Genomic DNA, 21,305 nt, shown 5'->3' on the forward strand with positions numbered 1-21,305 from the left:
CCCAAAAAAAAAAAAAAAAAAGTCAGTCTTTCTTCCAGACCAGAGGTTCTCAAAGTAGTATCCAGACCAAGGATATTATCATCATTGGAGCCCCTACCCCAGATCTATTAAATTGGAAACTCTGGTGGATAGGGTCCAGCAATCAGTGTTTTAACAAGCTTTCAGGTGGCTGACAGAGGCTAAAGTCTGAAAATCACAGAGATTATACAGTGTAAGCTAATATTTCCTGAGTACCTTTTATGTACCCAGTGCATATATATGGTGGTTTTATTTTTCACAACTGCATAAGGTGAGTGATTTTCTCAGTTCACTAATGAGTAAACTGAGACTCAGATACAGTGACTTTTCCAAGTCCCACCCTGAGAAGTCACAGAGTTGGAATTCAGACGTAGATTGGTGTGACTCCAAAAGCTAAAGCCTTCCCACTGCTCTTCGAGAATAAGGACCGTGCTTTGGATCCTCCCTCCTGACAGCATCAACACAGTGGAGTCAATAGAGAGTTGATCAGTAAATCAATATTTCTGTCCAAGTATGATACAGTTGCGAGTAGCTGGAGCAGCATTTTGATTTTTGAATACTGGTAGGCACATTTGAAAACGAGAGTTTCGGTTAATGAAGCCAAAATAGTTACCAGTTGGAATGTACTGGCCCTGGCAGCATCCTCTGCAGTAGTCCTGACTCTATAATTGACAAGTCTAGAAGCAAAAGGAATTGGATCAGCATGTGATATAGTTTGGATGTGTGTCCCCATCCAAATTTCATATTGAAATGTAATCCCTAATGTAGGAGGTGATTGGATCATGGGGGCAGATTTCTGAAAAGGGAATGTCTACTATCCCCCTTGGTGCTGTCCTCATGATGGTGAGTTCTCCCGAGGTCTAGTGTAGTGCCTCCCCGCCCTCATTTTTATGCTCTTGCTCCATGTGACATGTAGGCTCCCACTTCACCTTCCACCATGCCTGTAAGCTTCCAGCGGTCTCCCCATAAGCAGATGTCAGTGTTATGCTTCCTGTACAGCCTGCAGAACCATGAGCCATTTAAGCCTCTTTTCTTATAAATTACTCAGTCTCTGGTATTGCTTTATAGCGATGTGAGGACAGACTAACACCACGTTTTTATTTTTTAACCAGTTTGGCAGTTGTGGTATGGTAGAAGAATCCCTAGATTAGGTAGGTGTAGAAATCCAGATTTTAACAGTGGCCTTGTCACTTATTAGCTGCATCAACTTAGGTAAGTATCTGTGCCTTCATGTTCTCATCTACGACATGGGAAATAACACCTTCCCTTCCTACATACAGAACTATTGTAAGGATAAAATAAAACTGCATGTGGAAATACTTGAAAAACAAAAAGTTCTGCATTTATCAGTTATCATCAAAGCCTCCAAGCTGTAAGTAGATCCTGGTGAGGTGCCAAGGTAAATTAGTTTTTTCTGTTGCAAGGGGCAAAACACACTCAAGCAATCTCAAGGAAAAGCTGATGTGGCAGTGAAGTCGTTTCTAAAAGATTCCTATTGCTGGGGACGAATATAGGCACCGATAAGCCTCTAGAAGCCTTTCATTCATTTATTCTCTTCCTCCATGTGACTCGCTGCTGGCCTCTTGCTCATTGTTCCTGCCTCTTTCTAGGCTTCAGCTCCATTCACCATTCTTGGGGACAAGCTAGCTTCCTCTCCTCACTTAGGACTACTTCCTCTTGACTTTGGTTCCTCCTTGGCCATAAGGACCTCACCAGCCCCTCTCCTCTGATCACACCCTTTAGCTCCCGTTCCCGAATAAGTTCCCTGGGTACATTTTCGTTCAAATGCTGTACAGCGGGCTCTGATTGGTCCGGCGCCACGTCCTGCGGCACTGCACCCGGCTGTGCCGTTCAGTCTATCCCTGAGCTCAGCTTGGGTCAGGTGCTCAGCCCAGTCCAATCAGTGGGAACAGGGCGGGGCATTATCTGTTCCACCTGGGCGGGCGCTGCGGCTGGGGCACTGCACTGGCGCAGCTGTGGGTTAAGGCTGGAGGGAAAACGAGGCGTTTCCCCAAGCTCTCACCTCTCTTCAGAAGGGCCTCGAGCTCTTGAAGAGTGAGGCGCTTGGCAGTCTCCCCAGCACTTGGTGTGTGTCTTGGTGACCTCTCTGGCATCTGCTCACGGGGCACCACTGGGAGACACAGCAGAACCAGAGCCCACAGTGGCGCACTGGCATCTGAGAGCGCTGCCGCCAACAGCCAGGAAGGAGGTTGGCCTAGGGGCCGCCGAGGCTTCCGTCAAGGAATAGATGATAATGCGATACTGGTATCTCAGTAACCGCAGGGAGGATTGAAAGGTAGGTCCTGAAATGAGCAAACGTCTCCCCCTCTACTCTCTGCCCGGCTATGAACATGATGGTTTCTTTTTCTTAATTTTAACTCACAGTTTGTATTGAAGTAATAAAATGTAAGTCAGCCCTTAGTTCCTATTTCTTGTCTATTTGCTTTTTTTTTTTTTTTTTTTTTTTTTTTTTCCCCCCCCCCCCCCCCCCTTTTTTATTTGCTTTTTTTTTTTTTTTTTTAATTTTATTTTATCCTAAGCTCCAGGCTCCATGTGCAGGACATGCAGGTTTTTTACATAGGTAAACGTGTGCCATGGTGGATTGCTGCATCTATCAACCTGTCACCTAGGTATTAAGCTCCGCGTGCCTTAGCTATTTATCCTGATGCTCTCCCTCCCCCAACCACCCCCACAGGCACCAGTGTGTGTTGTTCACCTTCCTGTATTCATGTGTTCTCATCGAACATGTTTTTTTTTTTTTTTTCCTCAGCTTTTTCGCCTGTATGTAATATTTTGTAAGCACTGACAATTCGGTTTAATTCATTAGATCACAGGAGGCTCGACCTGATGGATCTCTTAAGCCATCTACTTCAGTGGAACACTTTCTGAGCCAGAGTAGATTCCCAGTAAATATTTACTGAATAAATATTGATAAATTCTGTAGACGAAAAGAAAGGCTCTGAGGAGGAAGGAATTTGGCCAGTGTCACTTAACAAGTGGATGGCAGGAGTAGGACTGGAACCCAAGTTTCCTGAGACAGTCCAAGCAAGTTCCTTTACACCATGACTCACAGTCATAAGCTTTCAGGCTTGGAAAATGCTATACACTTTAATACCCACTGCAGTATCCACACTAGTCATTAATCTGCTCTCTCCTTGAATACATCCAGTAACTGAAAATCTGTGACCTTGTAGATCACCTAGGTCATTCAGTTTAGTCAGTCAGCTAACAAACATTCATTAACTGCTTTGAATCAAGGATGCTATTATTTGCCAGATATCCAGAGATGAATAACACATTTCCTGCCTTCAAGAAGTTTACAATATTTGGGCAGATACGTAAACAGAATGTAACCCAATGTAGTAAGTAGTATTCAGCTCTGACTCTTAGAAAGTAAGTAAGTTCATTTTTCTTTTGAACCAAGTCTGTTTCTCAAGAACTATAGTCCTTATTCATTGGACCAAGGTCAACCTATTAGGGCCACAAACAAAGTCTTTATTTCACCTAATGACCTTTCAGATATTTTTAAACCGATGTCATAACCCCCTTAGTATGCTAAATTTTCAATTCTTTCAAGAATTCTTTATTTGAAATGTGGTTTCAAGTTCTTTTATCTTTCTGGTTGTTCTTCAATGAATATGTTCTAGCTTATCTCATGAGTGTCTTAAATGTGGCACCCAGATGTGAACTGCTGAATTCCAAATGTGGTCTGAGAGCACATTGTGAAGTTGAGCTTTCTATCACTGTTTATTCTATGCATTGTAATCTAAAAATAGAGGCAAGGGAAACAGTATGTTTCTTGGCCACCAAACGCCTCTGGAACCTGATTATTGTTCTATCCCCACTTCTCTGACTGTTTTTCTCTATTTTACCATGATATCCCTACTTAGTTTATCAATACAATAAATATTATTGAGTTCTTGATTTATGTTTAGTACTCACAAGACTCTTTGGAGAACCAGACATTATGCCTGTCTTGAAGGAGCTCACAGTCTTATTGGTAAAATTTGATTTGCCCCCAAAGAAATAATTAACAAAGAACAAAGACTGAATATTATCAAGGAAACAACCTTTCTCCTAGACCCTTCCTTAAAGCTGGTCTTAACAGTGGTTGGTGGCCTTCTGGATAGGACTGAAAACAGATCTCACAATTCAAATGTCAGTAAAGAACTGGCTTCAAGCCCAGTCTGTCAGGGGCTTTGTCAAAATTTTGTCATTGCATTGACCTAGACTGTTGCAGACTCAAGGCCTTTGAATTCCATCATCTGCAAAGAAAGCTGGGGCGCCTATAGGGACCGACCCCTCACAGGCCATGGAACAGCTTTCCAGCACCTGGCACCTGCCCAGTGCCAATCTAGAGTGCACAGGGAGAAAACTTCTTTCAGATGTTGTCATGAGCCTGCCGGTGTTTGGGCTGCTGGGAGACAAGTTTAATTTGCTTTCACAGTGCTTTCCCCCAGGAGAAAATTGATCCAAACACCCTGCCTTCTTCACATTCAGAAGCATTGCTTGTTTGCTTTCCAGTTTTTACCATGGGGAGTTTCCATGTGTCTTGTGTGTATGTTTACCACCCCCAGAAACCCACATTTCCTTGTTTGGATTCATTAGACCAAGTCACAGTGTTGTTTTAATTCATAAATGGAAGGCATGTGTGACCCTTCTTTAAAACCAAAATACCAGCTCTGCCAGGTCCTGGGCCACCCTCTTTATACAGCATCACCCTATTTGGTCTTCAAAATAACTCTCAGAGGTGGGGGTGACTGTTGACCCCGTTTTATAGATGAGGAAAATAATGTATAGCGATGGCTTGTCCAAAGGCATCTAGCTAGTAAGGATTCCAGAGCCCATACTTTGGTCCAGGCCAAATGCTGCAAATTTTGGCTGCATATAGGACAGGTTCACCTACCAGATTTTCCCTTATCAGTTGTGTGACCTTGAGAAGGTGGCTTCATCTCCCATTCTCCATCTGAGACTATAAAACAGTGACATAAGTACCTATGTCTCATAATTTTTGTGAAGATTAAGTTAGAATATATGATATGCTTTTCACAGTTCCGTTTGAGGGAATGAGAGGGTCTCTGTTGGACTCTTCCTTCAACCTTGAGTTGCTGTAGAATTAAATCCGAGCTATGCTATCTAGCTTGTTACCATTTCTTCTTTTTGGCTGCTAATAATAAATCCAATCCTTCTATTTCAGGAACAAAGGGGATATAATAGGTGTGACCTAAAATATAAATGTCACTAGTTGCAGTCAAGGTGATGTATCCAGTTGGCTGTCCTGGGGTTCAAGTTCCTTCTTGCCTGTAGCATTATTTTCCACCCTCCGGAGAAGCCAGGAGGAGTGAGAAGGCAGATCTCTGGCAGTGGATAAACCTTGGTACTTTAACCAGGTGTTCCCAAAGAGTTCCTGACAACCACTTTTACAATGTAAGGGGACAACAAAAACAGAGGAAGGAGATACTGGTAGTAAATGCAGGCTTCTATTAGCCTGGACGTATCACAAGGGAACAAGACATACAGGGACTTTTGGGAGGGAGGGATAATTGTGGGGTGAGCAGAAAGGAGAGAATGAGAATGTCGAGTGGGCCTTGACCTCGTTCACAAAGCTGTTTCCTTCTGTCTTTGATGCTGGAGTCCACCATCAAGCTGGCAGGACCACAGAGGTTTCCCTGCTCAGAGTAAGGCAAGAGACAGGTATGCCCATGCCATGGTGAGCTGACAGAGGAGAAAAGCTGCCTTTCCTTTTCTGGTATTACTGCCCCTGTGTGACAGTTCAGTAGGCAGTTGGGATGTCCAGGTAGTCCTCCTGATAGGATTTTCTTCTGTGATCACTCCTTGTTTCCTATGAAATGAGGCTTCAGGATTTTAAAAAAGGAAAACCAGAAGGATGCAAATGAGATGTCAGCCCTGGACTCAGGAAGCCTTAGTTATCAGCTGTGATCATCTTTCACCTTGACATAGCTGTGCTAATGATTTGTTTCAGAAAACAGGAGTAGTGAACGGTCAAACGGGCACTGCAGTGGGTTCCCTGAGGCCTCTGTGAGTTCCTGACTCCCATGTCTCCACTGGGAAGAAGCATTGTTGTCTTTTCTTTCTTCTGCAGTTGCCCCTTTGTATTTCAAGCAATATTTTGTTCAACATCCAAAGAATACTCCCACTCACAACACATGTCCAGAGAATGAGCTAAGGAAACACTTAAACTCTGCTTTCCAATACAGATGAAAGGAAAAACAAGTTCCTGAAAATCAAATTTTCTACCAGGGCCCACTGCTGTGAAAGAAAAACAAGCTGGGGGAAAGGCCCCTGTTTTCCAACATGCCATCCACCCAATTATGAAAATCAGTTATTAATAGGCTGCGGAATTTTTAATTTGGATCCAAGCAGATCTAAAGGCACACCTTCTGCTAAATGAAGGCAGCTGCAGCATGAACACAAACAAAGCAGGAGAGACGGTGGAGGAGGAAACTCACCGAACACTAATTGGGAACATCCACAGTACTTACGCAGTAAAGTTCACACTTTCCCCAGCCAAAGAATGTCACTTCTCCCATAGTGTATGGCATAGAGATACCTGGTCAGTGGAGACTCATTATTTGTGGGATCCTAACTACAAGTTGTTGAAATCTCTTCAAGTGGAAGAAAAATATATACATAAACATGTTATCAAAAGAAAGCTTGCTCCATATATCTCCTTTCCATTTCCTTGTTGCTGTCTTAAAATTATTTCATGTCTTCTAAAACTTCTGCCTTCTGTAACACCAGTAGCCTGGGGCAAGGTTTGTAGCAAACAGGCTTCTATGGCTGTCAGGTTTAGCAACCAACACTGTACTTAGTCTCAGAAAATATGCTTTCCTTCCTTTCTCACTTTGGCTTTTTGGCAGATGATAAACAGGTTATATCTTGCAGACTCCGGAAATCAGAATCTTACAAAGTATGTAACACTTATTTGCAGTTGATCCTGTTAAAAATGCAACTGGTAATTATAGTAATTTTATTAGGAGATATGCTTTATACCACTGGGTTTGAGAAGGATTGAACCATAAAAATTTAGATTTGGGAGGGGTTTCTGAGCTCATCTAGTTGAATTCTTTCAGGGTAGAAACAAATATTTATTGAGACCCTCCTCTCAATTGAATACTAGGTCAAATGCATAAATTAATAAACTCAGTTCCTGTCCTAAAGGAGTTCACAGTCAACAATGAGGCCTATATGGCACTTTAATAAGGGTGAGGGAAAAAGAGTTCTGGAAGTAACTTAGCTTGTTTAAGATGTCCCGGCCTTTCCAAGGAGGTGGCATTTGAACTGGATTTGAAAGAAGGATTAGAAGTTGCCAAGCAGGAACATATGGGAAGAGCAAGTGCAATAATGAGAAAACAGGTACAGAAAGGTCGTGTGACATGACCAAGGGTTCACAACCATCCAGTAGCAGGACAAGACCTGGAAGCCAGGCTTCTCCTTTCTGCCCTGAACTCTTTCTACAGTACTGCAGGTAGGACTATCTCTCTGATTGTGTAATTGCCCCAGTAGCTTAAAGTAAAAATTATCTTGCTTTAAACTTTACTCAAAATCTTAAATTTTTATGAACTTTTATATTTTAAGTTCCGGCATACATGTGCAGAACATGCAGGTTTGTTATATAGGTATACACGTGCCTTGGTGGTTTGCTGCAACCATCACCCCATCATCTACATTAGGTATTTCTCCTAATGCTATTCCTCCCCTAGCTCCCAACACCCCTGCTGTCCCACCCTAACCCCCACCCCCTGAGAGGCCCCAGTGTGTGATGTTTTTCTCCCTATGTTCATGTGTTCTCAGTGTTCAACACGCACTTATGAGTGAAAACCTATAGTGTTTGGTTTTCTGTTCTTGTGTTGCTGAGAATGGTTTCCAGCTTCATCCATGTCCCCGCAAAGGACATGAACTCATCCTTTTTTATGGCTGTGTAGCATTCCATGATGTATATGTGTCCCATTTTTTAAATCCAGTGTATCACTGATGGGCATTGGTTCCAAGTCTTTGTTATTTTGAAAGGTGCCGCAATAAACATACATGTGCATGTGTGTTTATAATAGAATGATTTATAATCCTTTGGATATATACCCAGTAATGGGATTGCTGGGCCAAATGGTATTTCTAGTTCTAGATCGTTAAGGAATCGCCACACTGTCTTCCACAATGGTTGAATTAATTCGCACTCCCACCAACAGTGTAAAAACGTTCCTATTTGTCCACATCCTCTCCAGCATCTGTTGTTTCCTGACTTTTTAATGATCGCCATTCTAACTGGTGTGAGATGGTATCTCAGTGTGCTTTTGATTTGCATTTCTCTAATGACCAGTGATGATAAGCTTTTTTTCATGTGTTTGTTGGCTACATAAATGTTTTCTTTTGAGAAGTGTCTGTTCATATCCTTTGCCCACTTTTTGATGGAGTTGTTTGTTTCTTGTACATTTGTTTAAGTTCTTTGTAGATTCTAGATATTAGTTTTGTCAGATGGATAGATGCAAAAATTTTCTCCCATTCTGTTGGTTGCCAGTTCACTCTAATGATAGTTTCTTTTGCTGTGCAGAAGCTCTTTAGTTTAATTAGATCCCATTTTTCTATTTTGACTTTTGTTGCCATTGCTTTTGGTGTTTTAGTCACGAAGTCCTTGCCCATGTCTATGTCTTGAGTGATATTGCCTAGGTTTTTTTCTAGGGTTTTTATGGTGTTAGGTCTTACGTTTAAATCTTTAATCCATCTTGAGTTAATTTTTGTGTAATGTGTAAGGAAAGGATCCAGTTTCAGCTTTCTGCATATGGCTAGCCAGTTTTCCCAACACCATTTATTAAGTAGGGAATCCTTTCCCTATTGATTGTTTTTGTCAGGTTTGTCAAAGATCAGATTGTAGTAGATGTGTGGCATTACTTCTGAGTCCTCTGTTCTGTTCCATTGGTCTATATCTCTGTTTTGGTACCCATATCATGCTGTTTTTATTACTGAAGCTTTGAAGTATAGTTTGATGTCAAGTAGAGTAATGCCTCCAGCTTTGTTCTTTTTGCTTAGGATTGTCTTGGCTGTGTGGGCCCTTTTTTGGTTCCATATGAAATTTAAGGTGTTTTTTTCCAATTCTGTTAGGAAAGTCAGTGATAGCTTGATGGGGTTAGCATTGAATCTGTAAATTACTTTGGGCAGTGTGGCCATTTTCATGATATTGATTCTTCCTAACCATGAGCACGGAATGTTTTTCCATCTGTTTGTGGCCTCCCTTGAGCAGTGGTTTGTAGTTCTCCTTGAAGAGGTCCTTCATATCCCTTGTTAGTAGTGTTCCTAGGTATTTTATTCTCTTTGTAGCAATTGTGAATGGGAGTTCACTCATTATTTGGCTCTTTGTCTGTTATTGGTGTATAGGAATGCTTGTGATTTTTGCACGTTGATTTTGTATCCTGAGACTTTGCTTATCTGCTTAAGGCGATTTTGGGTTGAGATGATGGAGTCTTTTAATTTTTAAAAAAGAATACTCAAAATGAAACTTCCTAAATGGTTCTTTCTAAAAACAAAGAAAGAATGTTCAGGAATCCACTACTGACTTGAAGGTCTTAGGGATATGGATTCTTCCAGGTAAAGCTAATAGAAAGTAGAGATGTTCAGGTCCCCAGCCTAAGTCTTGCCCTACCGGGACCCAGACCATTTTGCCCTGAAATAAGGCCACATGTTGGATTAGACCTTCTTGTTCTCAACTTTGTGTTAATATAAAATACCGCTTGTGTTAGCAGAGACAACACTGAGTGAGTGGAATTGCCTAGTCACAAAAAGAGCTACACATTTGGACCATTTTTCCAAACTTTAAAAATAGTTCTTAAGTTGATACTGGAAGACCTTGAGGAAGGACATTTCTTGGAAATGCACCATGCTATAAATGCTGCCGCCTCCACCAATATATCACCAAACCATTTTTCAAGCCCACGTCCTCCGAGAGGCCTTCTCTCTGCTAATTTTGCCCCATTCCAGCTGCCACTGTACTACCCTTAAGTGCTGTACTGCGTTTAAGTCTTGATGCCCTTGTCTTGATGCTTTTAATTAATTAAGACATCAAGTTTTCTCTACACTTGATGTCTTAATTAATTATAGACTCAGAATTTTAGAACAGGAAGCAGTCCCAGGGAATTCTCCACTGTTGCCTTCATTTCACGTATCAGGAAGTTGAGGCCCAGAGAGGGAAAGGAAGTTGCTTTAGGTCACAGATCATGGTACTAAAAGAGTGGACCCCAAAACTAGGTGTTCTTACCTCCAGACAGAGCTTTTTCTATGCCTCATGCAACAGTTGACTTATGATTTTGTTCTCCCAGTTAAGCTACAAATTTCCTATAGGCAAGGCTTGTATCTAACATAGTAACATTTCATTTAACAGAGGCCTTGATCTTGGCTTCATGACTTACAGTTGTGAGCTAGGACAACAGATCGAATCCCTAACTCTGCCTGCCTAACTAACCTTTTCCTTTACTTTCAAATCTGACTGTGCTGGTTCCCTCTGAGACCTCGGGCAAGTCACTGCCCTTCCTCTGGGTCTCAGTTTCCTTCTCTATCAAATGAGATAATTGGACTGAATGTGTTTAGGATCCCTCCAAGCTCTGAAAGTTATAGAATTCTCTATCCTACAGGTAGATCCTTTGCTGCCTTCAGGATGGGCCTCACTGTCCCACTGCTCCATCCAGTGAACCTGTAGCTAGAGATGTTTCAAAAGTAGAGGCTGAGAAGTTGCCATGAGATAGTGCCCCAACTATCCCAAGATAGGGCTGGTTGGGATTGCAAAGAAAGAAGTACTAAAAGCCAGGTTGATCAATCCAAAGCATTTATTAGGGGAACTTATAGAGTACTGTAGCGATTCTCTTGCAGACAGCAAGAGAAAGGGATGTTCTACCTAGGTATCTCCGCAGCAAAGTGCCCAGGATATGGAGTTTATATGAAGATTTAAGGAGTCTGGCTGAAGGCTAGGGCTCAGGCTAGTTTCTTTACTGTTTTGGGAAGCAACCTACACACCTTTTTCAGTACCTGAGAATGTTCAGGGTATCCAGCGTAGACTCCAGGCTACAGAATTGCAAATGGCTGTGTCGGCCACAGAGTGGTCAAGGCCTGTAGTTCTCGATCAGGACCCCAAAAAAGTGGGAAATTGGGGGATCTTATACCCATAGATCGGCCTGTTCATTTCCCTGGATTCTGCTGTAGAATAAGTTCCTTCAGGACCCAGATCACGTAGTGTCATGCAGCAAGGCCAGGCGCGGAGTCCGAAGGTTCAGGTTCCAGTCTTTCCGTCTTGCCTCTGTGATTTAGTGTCTGTGCCTTCCGCAGGTCACTTCATTTCTCTCAGTCACCTATTTTTTTTTAAAATAAGAATAACAATATGTGCTTGTCAGATTTGTTGATGGTGAAATGAAGTAAATTTTGTGGAAATATTTGGCATGAAGAAGGCATTCAGCATATAGTTGCTTCTGTGCTTCATTCCACATCCAGCATTATTGAGAAATGAGCTGTTCCAAATAAACACACATTCCAGATAACAGGTTTACCAACAGGAGCTACAAAACAGTGCCTGATTTTTTATTAAAATCTTTCTGAAATTGATTCTGTATTTTCTTGACCTGTTACATGGAGCATGTACCAAACGTATTAGGAGGAGTTAGAGAAAGTAACATCCCTGCAAAAGGGGGCATGACCAACAGCTTGTCTGGGGATATAAGTAGTGCAGATGGAATAGGAAAGAAAACTTTTTTTGTTGAGACGTAGTCTCACTCTGTTGTCTAGGCTGGAGTGCACTAGCGCAGTCTTGGCTCACTGCAACCTCTATCTCTCAGGTTCAAGTGATTCTCCCACCTCAGCCTCCTGAGTAGCTGGGATTACAGGTGTGTGCCACCATGCCAGCTTAATTTTTGTATTTTTAGTAGAGATGGGGTTTCACCATGTTGGCCAGGCTGGTCTCAAACCCCTGACCTCAATCAGTCCACCTGCCTCAGCCTCCCAATGTGCTGGGATTATAGGCGTGAGCCACCACGCCCAGCCAGAAAAGAAAACTTCCATGCCTCTGCAAAGAGCTTGAATTTTTTTCATCTCAGCAAACGGGGAGCCCTTGAAGAGTTTTAAGAAGGAGAGTGACAGGATCAGATTTGTTTCAAAGAAATCACTTAGGCTTCTGGTTGGTGGACACATCTGGGTGGAGAGCAAGAGGGAAGGCTGAAAGGCCTGCCGCAGGCTGGTGTAGTGGCTCCAGTGAGAGACGGTGGGGACTGACATGGATATATGAAAAATCAGAGGTAGGAAAAGACAGATTGGTAAATGCCCCGTAGCTGCATGTAAAAATAAAATAATGGAATATCAGCCCATTCTGAGAAAAGCATAAAATACAAAAAGTATAAAGAAGACTATAAGAATCACCCAGTAACACACCACCCAAAGAAAACCACTGTTAACAGGTTAAACTGTTTTCTCTCAGTGTTTTTAGCTGAAGAATCTCTAATGTGTTTGTAGATACAAATTTGATTTATCAAAATTTGCTTCAAGCCGACATTTTCCAGAACACATCTCCTAATGTCAATTGAGCTGTGCTTCCATAAGAGTAAAGATAACATAGAATTTTAACTCCATTCATTCCTTTCAGTGACGGGACCACAAGAGCTCAAATATATGGGTCTTGGTTGACCTAAGGCTTGATTCCAGGGCTCTGTTTGGGGAAGGCCATTTATGTCTTTAACTCTCCTTCTCTTTTCTCCCTGCAGAGTCGGTGGATAACTGCCCCAGCAACTGCTATGGCAATGGCGACTGCATCTCTGGGACCTGCCACTGCTTCCTGGGTTTCCTGGGCCCTGACTGCGGCAGAGGTGAGAACTCTTCATTGGGGCTCTGAATTTCTGCTTCCCAGACACCTCAGGCAGCTCACTTCCACTTCTCAGAGCAAGTGCAGAACTCCAGCCCATCTCTGATGCCCAGGAGAAAGGTTTCCAAGGGCCATTCTCCAGAAGCCCTTGGAGGGAGGTGTGCAGGCAGAGCCATGACCTTGTCAGCTGCTGTTATCCACATGTGGGTGATTGGGAAAGTCAAGAAGGGACAGTGAATTCATGGTGGGGTGGCCACAGTGAAGTCGGTGTCTGTTGCTGGGGTAGGTGGAGTGGCAGTGGGGGTTCTTTTAAAAGGTTGATTTCCTCTTATAGGAGTGATTATCCCTAGCCATGCATCTTTGAAGTTTATCTTCATACTAGTGTGACATCTCTCTGGCCTTTAGATGGGGAGCCTGAGGACTGCTCCTTTGTACCTTCTAACAGCACAGGCAGAATCAGCCAAGACACCAGGGGAGGGACTGAAGACACCAGGCCACTTTTTTCCACACAGGACCCTAGTGGTGCCTGACATTTAGGCACAGCCAGTGCCCATGATATTGTGGAGATAGTCTGAAGCCTGCCTACGGTCTACTCCATGCTTTTGGCTGTCATTTCTGTCCTGGAATAATTAACAAGGAAAATGCCAAGGAGATCTGTAGTCCTGAGAATTTGGCACTCTGCTGGGAAACTAACATGGCCCCTTCTTCTGTTTTTTCACCTTTTCCCTTATTCAGTAACCATTTGCTTCATGCGCTTTTAGAGATTGGTCCTGTGCTGGGTAAGATGCAATCCTGGGAGCTCTGAGTCTGTTCTCAGAGACAGACAAGTAAATAGACAACTGCAAAGCAGTATGATAATAAGTGCAATACTCTGTAACACAGTTAAGTGCCAGAAGCTTCCATCACAGTAGAAGGGAGGAGCAGCCTGAGAGTAGAAGGGATGAATTTCAGGAAAGGCTTCCCAAATGAGGTGACATTACACCCGAGTCCTGAGGCTGGAGAAATTGTTCGTAAGTAGAAGGCAGAGATGGCTTTCCAGGCTGAGTGAACAACACCCTGCCAGGACTGTGCCATGAGAATCTGTTTACTCTTCCTAATGTGAGATAGACTCAGTTTGAGGCAGCAAAACTAGCAGCCCCAAGGAAACACAGTGATTACCTGCCGAGTGCTTTAAAAAGGAAAGAAGCCAGGTGGGGCCCAGGGAAGGTGGTGCAGAGAGAGATGAGTCACTTCTTCTAACAAGAATTACAGTCTCATCCACATGCACTTAAAGTTAAGAGTCATGTGTAAAAAAGCCTTATTGGATCTTGATAAGACTGGTAAGTACTTATAGCACAATGCAGTATAATTTATTTTTATATAGTATCTTTTGTAGAGAAGATCACAAAACCCTTACGCTAAGAGGCAGAATGAAAAGATAATACTTTAAAGAGCCAATGTGGGCTCTGCTCTCCTCTTAAGGGGGCAGGGTTGTATGGGGCTGGAATGGGGGCCTGAAAGGCAAGGGAAGCTGAGATTTGCTGGGATAAAGAGGACAGTAAGTGGCGCGGCAGACGAGGGGTGGGGAAGTGAAAGTGGAGTGTTATCAGAGGAGAGCACTGGAGAAGGGATTCAGGGCAAGCAGGGGGTCCAGCCACTGTCTTTTTCAGTGAGACGCGGAACAGACTGAAGCTTCCTGCCTGAGGTTCCTGGCAGCCACTGTACCCATCAGCAATATGAAGGGCAGGGGCTTAAAGGGATACCTACCCTGCCAGACCCTGCACTGTGCACCGTCACCTACAAATCTAGATGTGTTTAAACTGGAAAGAAAAGAAAGCGAGAGAGGCAGACAGATGGGCACACATGGGTGTTTGTGGCAATGCAATTGAGGTTACTGGTCAAGCCAGGCAGGCCAAGAGGAGGAAGGGACAAAGGCAGCTGGGGTGTGCTGGACACTGATTCACCCCAGACTTCTGGTGCTGTCTCCCCAGCCTCCTGCCCTGTGCTCTGTAGCGGGAATGGCCAGTACATGAAGGGCAGATGCCTGTGCCACAGTGGCTGGAAAGGCGCCGAGTGCGATGTGCCCACCAACCAGTGTATCGATGTGGCCTGCAGCAACCATGGGACCTGCATCATGGGCACCTGCATCTGCAACCCTGGCTACAAGGGCGAGAGCTGTGAGGAAGGTAAGACTTGCAGGTGGCAGCTCTGGCACCTTCTTCTGAGATAGAGGCTGGCACATGGGGCCAAGCAGGTGACCAGGGAGCAGGGGGAGGCTCCTGAGCCATTCTGTGACTGCTTCCTCACCAAGCCAGAAGCCCATCCACCAGCAACAGTAACTAATCTAAAGGAGGAGGCCAAATACATCCGCGTCTTGGTCAGTAAAGGGGAGAATTGTCATGTACTGATCACTTGCCATATACAAGGCTGTACTAGAAGTCTGTGTCATGTAATTCAAACCTTATTAGGGAGGAGTAATCATCTCTACATTATAGTTAGGGAATCTAAGACACAGGGTTGAATAACTTTCCCAAGGATACATGGCTAGTAGATGGCAGAGCTGGGTTTGAGCCCAGTCTTTCTGGCTCCGTAGCCCAAGTTCTTTTCACTCCCTTCTAGGCTCATCTGCTCATTTTTTATCTCCATTTCTGAAGTGTGATTCTATTATAGGCCTCCACACTCTGCCCTGTTTTATCACACTCGTGTGTGTCTGTGTGTGTTCATGTGTATGGCTCTGCAGTACCCATGAGCATGCCTCTCTCCTTTATAAAGTAAATATATGGCTGTGTAGACTGAGGCTAGCAAAGGGAACTGTTGATTTCACATTGACATGGTTCTTTGCTAGAAAATCCAACCAGGTGAAATAAATTAATATTTCTGTTTCACAAATAAAGAAACTGAGGCCCGGGGAAGGGCAGCAACTTGCCCACGGTCTTTGAACTGACTGATGGCAGAACTGGGATTCATCTCAGGTCTCACTTCAAATCCAGTACTTTTCCTTCTTGACTGCGTGGTGTTTCCGGCTGAGAGGAAGAGCCTTATTCACAAGTAGTATAAAGTAGCTGTTAAAAGTGCACACTCTGGAATCAGATACAGGTCTGCATCCTGGCCCTGCCACTAACTAGCCTCAGTTCCCTTGTCTATAAAATGGGAATGCCTTCCTCTGAGGGCCATTGGGAGGATTGAATTAAATGACCCATGTAAAGCACTTAGCTCAGTGCCTGACACATAATAAACGCTCCATAAATGTGAGCTCTTACATTATTAGTAGTATTCTGGGGACAATTGAAGCACATTTCCTGTTTCGCCCCACTCCCTTCATCCAAGGTCTTTTGAAATGGTTGGAATTTGCCGTTTGAGACTGATGGATGATGCTGTGCTCCTGTCGTTACCTCCCATTCTCTGCCGTCTAGCACCCTGGCACCTTCCCCAGTGAGTGGAAGAGGCTCCAAGGAGAGCCGATCTTCTAAACTATTTACTGTTTAACAGAGAGCCCCCGCCCAGGCATCTTTGCTCTAAAAATAAAACAATGTTAACAGGCCCATTTTCAAAGAGTGGGGAAGAAGAAGAGATTAGTGTCTGAAAAGCATTGCCTCTCTGAGACAAGCTGTGTGTAAACCCCAAGCGTGGCTGGGAGTCCTGATTCAGACCTGTTAACTTTGATGGGGATTACTTTGTGCTATCTGAGAGACAAGGAACGCCAACCCCTGGAACAAAGGAACTCAGCCTTCTTATCCAGAGAATGGTGACCTTCATCTGCTGTCCCTTTTTATTCGAGTCACTTGAGGTGAAAGACCCTGTGAAGGAAAGAGAAACAAAGAAGAGATTCCTCTTGAAACTGTGAGCTGCCCCCAATCCCACCCATGTTGTGTGGGCTAGGGAAGGGCAGTGGTCCTTCCCCAGATGAGCCGGCATCGCACAGCGCCCCAGAGCTGCAGCGTTAGTTATAAGAGAGAAAAAATTGTTTGGAACTTTGATTTACATTATCTATTTGAAAAGAAGTGTTCTTACTCTTGCTTTCTTTTCTGAGGAGGGCCATCTGGTACTGATTCCTGTTATTATTTTTGTTCCTCTGGTGAAGTGTCACTGCATGGTCCTTGTGTTTATAACGGCGTTTTCCCGGGGCCTTTGTCCTCCACCCTTCTCCTCCCCTCCTCCCGATGCTCTGTGCTAAGGGTTTCACTGTGTTTATAAAACATCAGCTAACAAGCTCACTTTTTTTCTCCCCCTTCCTTTTTCTGAAGTTTATTGTCCTGTATTTTTTAAAGCTTGAACGGTGCCAGTAGGACGCTTAGAGGAAGTTGGGGGAGGAGCAGAAAAGTAAAAACCTAGACCTTTCACAGTGAAAAGTGAGACACTGTTTTTGGCCCTGCAGAGTGTCTAATAGCTTGTGTGGTCACTGAAGTGTGGAACGTATCGGGGAGAGGCCTGTGTTTGCAGCCTGGTCATGCAGCCCTCATCATTTTGTTAATGAGCTACGCTTCTGCCAGAAATTTTGGCTTGAATGGCAAGCTCTGCAAGGGGAAAAAACGTAACTGTTTGGCACATCTCTAAGAGGAAACTAAGTTAAACTGTCTTCCAGACCAAGGCCAGCCCACCTCCCTGACCATTGCTCCTACTTCATCACAGCTCTCTTCCACCCCAGGCCGGCTGCTTCTCCACACTTTACACACAGCTCCTTGGTAAACCACTGTTGTTCCTGAAGCTGTCCCAGAGTGATAGAAGCCAACTTTAATCTCCACCCCAGAGGCTCCAGAAAGCAAGGGCAGAGGCAGAGTGTACTTAGTACCTCTTTGGCAGAGCATCATTGTGGCATAGATACTGGCCTTGTAGGATCAGTAAAGCACAGGGACAATATCTACCCACCCCCAGCAGGAACCTCAGCCAGTTCAGCCTAGATTTCTGGGAGCTGCCTTCACTCCTGAGATGTAGTCTTCCTTAAAACTTCCCTTCTGCTCCACACTCACTTGGCCCAGTTGACCTTCAGAATCAGAGATTAATTGCTTGGAGGTAGCCTCTCATCAGATCCTTTTGATCTTTGTTCTCTGCCTGGACTATCTGCTGAGAGCGTAGGATTCACTTTGCTGGTTCCTGAGTCCTTCCTTAGCCTCATTACATCTACAAAAGCACAGGACTGTGCCACCCAGAACCTCTTGCTGAACTTGGCAGCCTCCCGGCCTGCTTGCTAATGATGGAGATTTATAGTTTCGACCTGAAGGGTGCCCTGGGATTCTCAGAGACAGTTTCAACCCAATGTTGAGGTTCAGGCACTTACAGAAAAGGAAATACCTTTATAGGCCTCAGGATAGGAATTGCTGAGTTGTTTCCTGTCAAATTGGAAAGTTCTCTGGGTCTAGGGGATTGTCATAGAAGCCTAATGGGCCAGAATAATCCTTCTGAGGTTCCAAGATCTGAGGCAGGCCATGAGAATTTATCACTATTATTACTTTTCTTATTTTTAATTATCAGGAATTCCAACAGGTCATGCTCTAACCATTTTTGCATGGTGTCCAGAGACTGCAGGAGAAGAGATTCTTGGCCTTCATTTGACTTCATTAATCCTCCACATTGTTCTATTTCTTTCTTGTTTTGATTTTATTTCTATTTTTAAGGCATTTTGTGTGTGTGTGTTTATGTAAGTATATATGCATTCATGTATTTCCAAACTAGTAAGATTATAACGCGAAATGACCGGAGACCTAAACCAGGAAAGAGGGATTCGCATTTAAATTTTTCCATTTGTCATACTACTGTGTGATCTTGGGCAAATTATTTAACCTCTCTGTGCTTTCTGTTTCTTTATCGGTCAAATGAGGATGACAAAAGTAGCTACCTCATACTTACATTGTTAGGATTAAATGAGATAATGTCTATAAAAAGCTTAATAGCAAAATATGGTGCAGAAGAGGGACTAAATTAATGCTCGTTGTTGTGATCATTACTGTGTTTTTAGCAAACGATCACTCCTGAACTCTGATGGTCTTACTTATCATTTAGGTTTTTAGGTTGAACATCTTTAAGACCCTAAATAGCCAAGGAACTTTCTTAATAAGCTAGTTCTCAATATAAATGTTCCCATAATATTGCCGTTTGTAGTTTTTCCCCATTTGTGTCTATGACTCTTATATACCCAGCCTGGGTTTCCCAGTCTTTTATGCAAAAGTCAAGTATACTGGGTTATAAAATATAATTAATAAATAAATTTAAAAGATATCTGGATTATAATTGAGCTCTGACCACAGTTTGCCCCAAGCCATGCTACTGAATGTCCTGATAGGATGGGAAAATAACTTTTTTGCAACAATTCATATAGTCTTTTCAAATCATCATGTCATTTGCTCCTCATAGCAACCTGAGAAGTCAGTGGTCAGTATCTTTACCATACCTGCCTTATAGATGGGAAGCTCAGAGCAGATATGTAATTGGACCATGGACCTAAGACCCTAGGCCCTAATTTTGTCCCTTGAACCTAGGTCCTCAGGCCAAATGGAGAGCTTTTTCTTCTGTAGCATAGGGCTCCCTCGTGAGTTCCCATTAGGAGGGGCCTGACCATACTCATCACAGCACCATCAGCACACTTTCTCCAACAGCTACTCGTTGCCCTTCCTCCCCAGGATACCACCGTGCCCTCACAATTACAAAATGAATAGCATCCCTACCTCCCTAAAGAGAAAGACAGACCTGACAACTTTTTGGCAGAGAAAGAACATGAATCGACCTCCTTTACCAATCCTGTCTTCTCTCTGCCACCTGTTGCACTTTCCATATGAACTGGAGCCACTTCACTTAATTCTCAGTACTTCTCTCCTTTTCCATGCAGTGCTTTGCAGAAGATTAGAGGTCTCTGTTAATTTTGTGTAGCCCTATAACTAAAGCTTTGATTTGGGAAAGTCAGTCCCTGATAGAAGAAATATTGGCCTCAGTATCAGACAGATCTGTCTTCAGATTCTTCCCTGGATGTGGAGTAATTGGAATCCTTGTGCACTGCTGGTGGGAATGTAAAATGGTAGCACTACTATGGAAAACAGCATGATCGTTCCTCAAAAAATCTAAAATAGAATTTACCATATGATCCAGCAATTTCATTTCTGGACATATATTCAAATGAATTGAAAGAGAGTTTCAAAGAGATGTTTGTACACCTGTGTTCATAGCAACCCTATTCATAATAGCCAAAAGGTGGAAGCAACCTGAGTTTCTATCCATGTATGAATGGATAAACAAAATGAGGTAAAAACACACAATGGAATAGTATTCAGCCTTCAAAAGGAAGGAAATTCTGGCCATGCCGCAACATGGGTGAACCTTGAAGACATTATGCCAAGTGAAACAAGCCATCACAAAATGATAAATACTGGATGATTTCCCTTACATTAGGTACCTAGAGTAGTCAAATTCATAGAGATAGAAAATAGAATGGTGGTTGTCAGGGCTGAGGGAAAGGGGAAATAGGAAGTTGTTTAATGGGTGCAGAGTTTCAGCTTTGCAAGATGAAAAGAGTTCTGGAGACTGACAATGGTGATGGTTGCCCAACACCATCCGCATCCTCAACAGCACTGGCTTGTACACTTACCAGTGGCTAAGATGGTAAATTTTATGTTATGTTTATTTTACCACGATTTTAGAAATCAGGAAAAGAATTTCTCTCTGGTAGAGTTTAGCTGTGTGATCTATCATAAATTATTTACCTCTGAGAGCCTCAGTTTCCTCATCTGTATCTCACTGGGTTACTGAGAAAACTGAATCTGACAGTGTATATAAAGTGGTTAGAGTGTAAGCACAGAGCAAATAACCCACAGTGTTACTCTCCTTTTCCTCTTTCTGGGTTGTCTCTTGAGACCACTTTGACCTTGGGTTCTGGGAGCACTAAAGGGCTGCCTGGCTGTGAGCCACCACTATGTAGGTCACCTACCACATAAGAGAAGCTGTGCAAAGTCAGCACATATTGAAATGTTTGCCCTCATGAAAGTGAAGTTTTTTGTTGTCATTTTGGTCATTTGTCTTTTAGAGACAGTCTCACTCTGTTACCCAGGTTGGAGTATAGTGGCACAATCATAGCTCATTGCAGCTTCGACCTCCTAGGCCCAAGCAATTCACCTGCCTCAGTCTCTCAATTTACTGGGACTACAGGCATGTCCCACCATGCCTAGCTAACTTTTTAAATTTTTTGTAGAGACAGGATCTCACTCTGTTGCCCAGGCTGGTCTCAAACCCCTGGCCTCAAGTGATCTTCCCACTCCAGCCTCCCAAAGTGCTGGGATTTACAGGTGTGAGTCACCATGCCTGGCCAGGAAGGTGAAGTTGAAAGTTCGTATCAATCCCAAGAATTTGGAGAAAATGATAAAATCTAGTGGAATTTAATTACGAAATAAATTCTCATCTAAATCAAGGAATCTATTTTAGTCTCATGCTCTCATAAATAAACTTGCATTATGAAGTGATAATAAAAGTTTGTTCTCTG

General features: G+C 43.3%; 1 protein-coding gene across 8 annotated transcripts in view; it reads left to right on the forward strand.

Annotated features, from left to right (window-relative positions):
• TENM4 (teneurin transmembrane protein 4) overlaps positions 1 to 21,305 on the forward strand; it is an 827,507-nt gene that overhangs the window by 655,896 nt on the left and 150,306 nt on the right. For all 8 annotated transcript variants that reach the window (XM_017509841.2, XM_017509836.2, XM_017509838.2 and 5 more), the window contains 2 exons: positions 12,768 to 12,869; positions 14,836 to 15,030. In XM_017509841.2, coding sequence (XP_017365330.1) covers positions 12,768 to 12,869; positions 14,836 to 15,030 — 297 coding nt within the window. The remainder of the gene's footprint in view (positions 1 to 12,767; positions 12,870 to 14,835; positions 15,031 to 21,305) is intronic.

This window comes from Cebus imitator, unplaced genomic scaffold, assembly GCF_001604975.1.
Source record: "Cebus imitator isolate Cc_AM_T3 unplaced genomic scaffold, Cebus_imitator-1.0 Scaffold424, whole genome shotgun sequence".
NCBI classification, from domain to species: Eukaryota; Metazoa; Chordata; class Mammalia; order Primates; family Cebidae; genus Cebus; species Cebus imitator.